General features: G+C 45.4%; 2 protein-coding genes across 2 annotated transcripts in view; one reads left to right on the forward strand and one right to left on the reverse strand.

The window, feature by feature from the left end:
* Positions 1–998, forward strand: part of T265_03533 (hypothetical protein) — a gene marked incomplete at both ends in the record, with an annotated part of 3,279 nt that extends 2,281 nt beyond the window's left edge. Inside the window, one exon of the mRNA XM_009168045.1 lies at positions 872–998. Within this exon, the coding sequence (XP_009166309.1) occupies positions 872–998 (127 nt within the window). The remainder of the gene's footprint in view (positions 1–871) is intronic.
* T265_03534 (hypothetical protein) overlaps positions 1–5,142 on the reverse strand; it is a gene marked incomplete at both ends in the record, with an annotated part of 37,256 nt that extends 32,114 nt beyond the window's left edge. The window contains 3 exons of the mRNA XM_009168046.1: positions 492–637; positions 4,744–4,841; positions 4,876–5,142. Of these exons, the coding sequence (XP_009166310.1) occupies positions 492–637; positions 4,744–4,841; positions 4,876–5,142 (511 nt within the window). The remainder of the gene's footprint in view (positions 1–491; positions 638–4,743; positions 4,842–4,875) is intronic.
* Between the last annotated feature and the right edge of the window lie 816 nt (positions 5,143–5,958).

The raw sequence follows: 5,958 nt of genomic DNA on the forward strand, positions 1-5,958 counted from the left end.
AAGAACAGTTGAGAGTTTATCCATTATCTTTCACGATCATCATGGAAGATATAATGAGCACTAAGCCTAAAAGACACGTAGTCAAAACTGCTGATTGAGAAATCCAATCATTTCTGGAAATCAGTCCATGGGGCACTTGTCCTAATGGGGATTCATCAGGACCGGCTACCACCTCAGTTAGCAGCATTCCACGAAGCCAGTTACCACACGTACCCGTGTCAACAAGGAAGTGATGCGATTTATTGCTACGGCCCATTCGATAGGTTGGGTGCATATATTGGATCAGAGAACAATTTCAATCCTTAAAACCACTGAAGCAAACTAAATTTCAGATTTCAGTTAAACGAATGTGAAAAGACGATAAACTGACCCGACACGAAGTTAATCTTCCACCAATATCACCTTGTGGTCAGTTCAGATGTCGAACCCAAAGTAGCCACGTTGAGTAAAGGCAACAAAAGACAGCGAATATAAAATAACACATAACCTACCACCACTATATACAGAATCAGTTTCTGCACACGTATCACAGTCCTCCAAACTATGACCGGTCGTACCAACCGCATGTTCTTGCTCACTAGGCGGCTCCATTGACTTGCTAACGGCTGGACCAGAGGTTTCAGTAGTCTTCCCGGTGCTTCACGTATGGAATAGTTAAGAATAAAGATAAATAAAACAGTCTTTTTACGTTATTCGTGCGTATACACACATTTGCGAACCAATCACCGACTGAAAATGGCACGGCCCGAAAATCAAATGGGGACATGAAACCTCTCCAAAGAGTGTTCAGTGGTTACGAGCCTCAGACATCTTCCAACATATATATATATATATATATATCATTCATATGTAATACTCTTCCGGTGCTCAGCTGCCATACCACCCGGAGACACGAAGGCTGGAGTACTACCAATTTGCGGAAGTCTAGACAGGAGCGGTCGAAATACAAAGGCTGGGCTCGAACTACGGACATTTGGGTCAGTAATTTGACGCTCTAAACACTGAGCTAACTCGAGCAACAGTTTACCCATGCTTGTGAGCGCAAACAGAAGTGTCTTAAAGAATACAAGTACTGACAATGTCATTTAGGGTGCAGAAAACCCTTCAACAAAAATCCCATGGAGGATACTTTAAGATGAACCCCAAAATATGTTTCTGGTCGCATCTATTCCCAGGCATGCACCACAGCCGGTTGCTGACCTTGAACTGCAGCTATTTGAGTGCACAATGACTAACCAAACTATGTCCATCACTTACAGATAACGTGAAATCAGATATTTTGACAAGACAAGAAACTGTCACCAATTTCAAGTAGTCGCATACGTTATCGCCCGATGACACTGAGAAACCTCGGGGGGGCATCAGTAGCTACCATTCGATGTGCATGCTGATAGCTAGAGTACGGGCTGTTTTGTTGTATGGCTGACACGTAACCCCTGAGAGTAAAACTGAGATGTCTTTCGATCTTCTACAACCCTTGTCTCAGAACCATAGATCGTGCAGGCTGCTGTCGGCGGATCCGCAGTGGGGCAGTCAGAAAACGAGTGTTCAGTTGTGCAACGGAAACTTCAGTCGAAGCATGTGTCCACAACCAGAAGTTGCGTTGGTTAGGCCACGTATTGCCCGGGAAAGGGTGCAGTTTTCTGTGCACAATTCAAAGCAGTGGATGCAGAGAGGTTGACAGCCTGGCAGAGGAGCATGAAAGCGATTACAAAACGTTTGAGTATTGTAGGTGTCATTCGCCCTCCAGGGTTGGTGATTACCCCTGTGCATCATTGGAGATGGTGCGGGATAGGGTTGTTAATCAATGTCAACGGTGTCCTCTGTCAGTTTCTGTACAGACTATCTGGAGGTATGTGTACCTTGGAATGGTTGTCGTAGACTAGCGCTGAGTCCATTCCCTATCCAATTTTATTCTTTTATTCACTAAACTATGGTTGTAATGCAGCAAAAAATCAGTGCTGAACACTGATGATACTATTGACAGCGATGACGATTTCGTCAAGATATGCAGCGACCCCGTTCACATCAGACATCATGTCCATAATCCGCTGAAATAATGATGACGCAGTTTTCACTCCGAAGCGTGACCATGTGTATTGGACAAAGCAACGGTGCGCGTCAGTTTTTAAAATCCAGATCAACAAGGCTTCTGTAAGTAGCTAAATAAACATGGTCTCAAGACTTTCCAACGCTCGTCTCATTATCTCACCGATCACGGAACGATAACATTGACAGACAAAACTGCATACGGAAGCTTTTGGAGAGCTCTTCGTATAGCCTCGCAGTTCGGGAAGACTGAGAACATTTCTTGCTGAGAGTGTTAGGGCGAATGGTCTAGCTGGATCCAAGAGGCCTTTGAGGTTCAGGAATCTTAGGTTGTGGGCCGTTCATATGAATGGCGTTCTTGTAGCGGCTGACGGAGTGTGAAGATTCGGTCAATGCAACCTCTACAAACGAGGAATCCCACTTCCCGCTCTTGACTCAATGCTTCACAGGCCACTATAAGACGATGAAGGACAAGTAACACCGTTACGACTGAATGCAAGCTGATACCTCTGTGATTACTGCATTCACTGCGACCTCTTTTATCTGAAAGTGAGCACTATTATCGATTCATCCCAAATGCAGGCACACAGATCAGACAAAAGCCGACTGAATGCTCTGCCTCATCCGTGAACAATGCGGGTGGGAGATCATCCGGATCAGGAGCTCGATGGCGCTTGAGACAACATATGCAGTCATAAATCCTCAAGGTCGTAAGTCACCATCCAGGTCTACCATCAAGGGTCCTACTTCAGTCCTAAGATCCAAATGAATGGAAGCAGACTGCCACGAGAAACGCTGTTCCAAGTGCCCGGCCCAATAGTAGAGGTGTTCTTTACTGGACATGGTTGCGTCACTTTGGTCCTTGATCGTCTCGCTCGCAGGTAGCTTCAAGAAGCCGGTCAGATGGATCAATAAAAATAACCTTCGGGTACCCTCGACATTCTCCGAATCTTCCATTTGCTTAGCTTTTCATATCCAGCTGACTTAATGGTCAACGCTAAGTTTGACTTGAATTCTAAAAATTTGTCTGGTTAAATTATGCTCGGGACAAGCGGAACATTTACCCGAGATTCAAATAGCGCCAATGTTTTGTCTGATATTCGGGGCTTGAGTGGACCTGGCAGTACCTTTTCCACAGGCGGAATTCCCATCACTGTGCAAGGATGTGACGATCTCGTTCCAGCACGAATTCGTATCCGCCGTTGTGGTTGGAAGACAACCAAGACGATTCTGATACATTCGTCTGAATTCGAAATCACCCATCGGTAAGTGACGACTATATGAAAACTTTGGGTCCGTGGTTAGTGCATCTTTGGATGAAGCCAACTGGGCAGATGACTTGGATTACTTTAGTAGTACCATATGAAAACAGCTTAACGATAGCACACAGCTGAAGGAGTCGTTCGCCGTTGTCCCAACTTCCGAATCCATGTCAACCGCCTAATTGAGGCTCATATGTGTCCAGCCTGTCCGGCTTAACAGGGCGTTCAAAACGTAATAAAACCTATCTTTGATGGTGTTAGAGGTACATTCGGTTGAGGTGGAAACAGATGCCGATCAACTTCTCACCTTTGAGACTCCTTCACAGACGTTGCCGGATGAATCAATGAATTGGCTATAAGAAGTAGGCGTAAACGACAACAAAGCTCTGGATAGCGTTTGGCGGTGCCCAGAACAAAAAGGCTTGTCTTGGTTGGCAACTTGTGAGTTACCCTGTCGTGTTGAGTCGGACTGTCCATGGGTATCTTATACTGTCTATACGACCGGCTCATGGGCAACAATGGGCATTTTATGGTAGCAGGGCTCAATCCGACACACAACTTGGTGCCTTGATCCTATTTAGCCACCGTTAAATCCAGAATCACACTCTCCCATGGTCCAGATCTTTTATTCCCGACGCCCGGGGCACATTCCCTAGAAATTCCTGGGGATGCGTTACAAATGTTTCGAGATGACGTGCCAGAATCGCACACTGGAAGCACATTTCGGAAAAAGATGGGGATCGTCTCATGCCGATTAAGAACTTTCTAGAAGATATGCCTTGCAAAGATACCGATGGGCACCGGCAGCGACGGTATCGTCCGTTTTACTCATCTCGTGTGCGATATGCGGACCGGGGAACAACACCATTCCTCATAGGCGATTAGCTGCCCAACCAAGGCACTAATTTGCCGATGAAGTCGAACCATTCCTTCTGAGGCTTAACTTAATAGCAGTCTAGCTCCAAACCACAGACGGTAATATTGGGCAAGATCAATCCCATGCATTCGTCTTGGTTTAGTGCGTAGTCACAATTCACTGAGACGATTACCTGTGTACGACCCGAGTGCCCTCATCACAAATTTTTTGGGAAGCCCTAAAATGGGAAGTTAGGACTGAAAGCTGAGGCGGTATGTCATGATCATGTTGACGGTGCTCTACGCAAATAAAACAATTGCATACTCAGGTACTGTTGCACAGAGCACTAACCCACCAGTTCCCGAGACAGGATACACGAGAAAGAATCCTGCCAGGTGTTACCAAATGGTTGAGGAATTAGCAGGGCCGGAGGGCAAGTTACTGCATACACCCGGTTTGGCCGCAATAGGACCCGTTACCTGGGAAGCCATAATAAAGCCATGCCATCTGAGTGCGCTAGAGACCAAACGACAGATGGGAAAACGTGAGCAAGTGATGGCCTGACTAATTACTCACCCATTTATCCCCTTGTTTTGTCCAGATAGGTGTGGTACTGATATTCCCTCACCTGTAGAATGATTATCCGACTTTGTGCTACTGTCCGCGGATACCAACTGAGAGTTCACAAACATATAGCGAGAAACATACCCAGGAAATAACTTTCCCGTTGAAGCATGGAAGACGAGCATCATCCTCGGTTATTTCCTCTTTAACCACTCTGCGAGTATTATGCATAAAGTCAAAGTGAACAAACCCAAAATCGGCGTCAAGTGACTTAAAGAAAAACTTGTAGTTGGGCCGATTAAGAGCATTTTTAAAATCTCCAAGCGTTACTGCATTCGGCACAACCGGTATTTTCACCAAATATGGAGTTTCCTCATCGTCTATGTGATATATAATTTTTGTGTCTTCCATTTCATCGAAACCAGCCGTCCGACCTCACGGGCTGACACGCAGGAACAAGGCGACTGCCCAGTCTGCTCCAAGCGCCAGTCCGATTCACCTGAAAGGAAAGACGGGTGCAGTGGATATGGCAATTTTATTGGTGAAATGGTCTTGGAGTCGAAAATGGCCCATCACCGTATCCGCTCGGTTTACACAAACTGAATGACACTTAAGAGCAGCATATAAACATTTCGCTCAACAGAGTGGGAAAATTGGTCAACGCTAATAAGCACACGAGCAAAAACCTAGGATAATATTGTTCTCGAGAATTCGCATGTACTTTCTCCATTTTTCCATTGACAAAGTGAAGTAGACATCAACTTCTCATCTGAAAAATGGCACTCTCTGACGACTCCGCCCGTGTCGCCCGAAAGTGCGAACAAAGCGAACGATTTCGTCGCTATTTCTGCTTCGGTCTCTATCTTCGTAGCTAACTTTTCCACTCCGTCGCCTCTCAACCATGTAACTTCTTAAATAGTCCCGATATTTCGTTAAACAGAAAATATCAGAAACAACCATCTATTGTTTACAATTCCGACCACGGCAATTTGTTAAGTGGTCACAGCACACTGGAGATTAGCCAATCAGAATGGCAGTCGTGTTACACGCACATAGTTTCAATTCCCTCCAGGGGATTGAATCCCGCAAATGAGGGTGCCAAGTTTTCCGTGACATGAATGAACGGCAATTTAGATTAGTGTCGGAAAATAAGCATACAGGGCTTTTATGGGAAAACAAAAGACTGATGACATATGTGACAAAACGAAAAAAATGAAACGTAAGATG

Source organism: Opisthorchis viverrini, assembly GCF_000715545.1.
Source record: "Opisthorchis viverrini unplaced genomic scaffold opera_v5_51, whole genome shotgun sequence".
NCBI lineage: Eukaryota > Metazoa > Platyhelminthes > Trematoda > Opisthorchiida > Opisthorchiidae > Opisthorchis > Opisthorchis viverrini.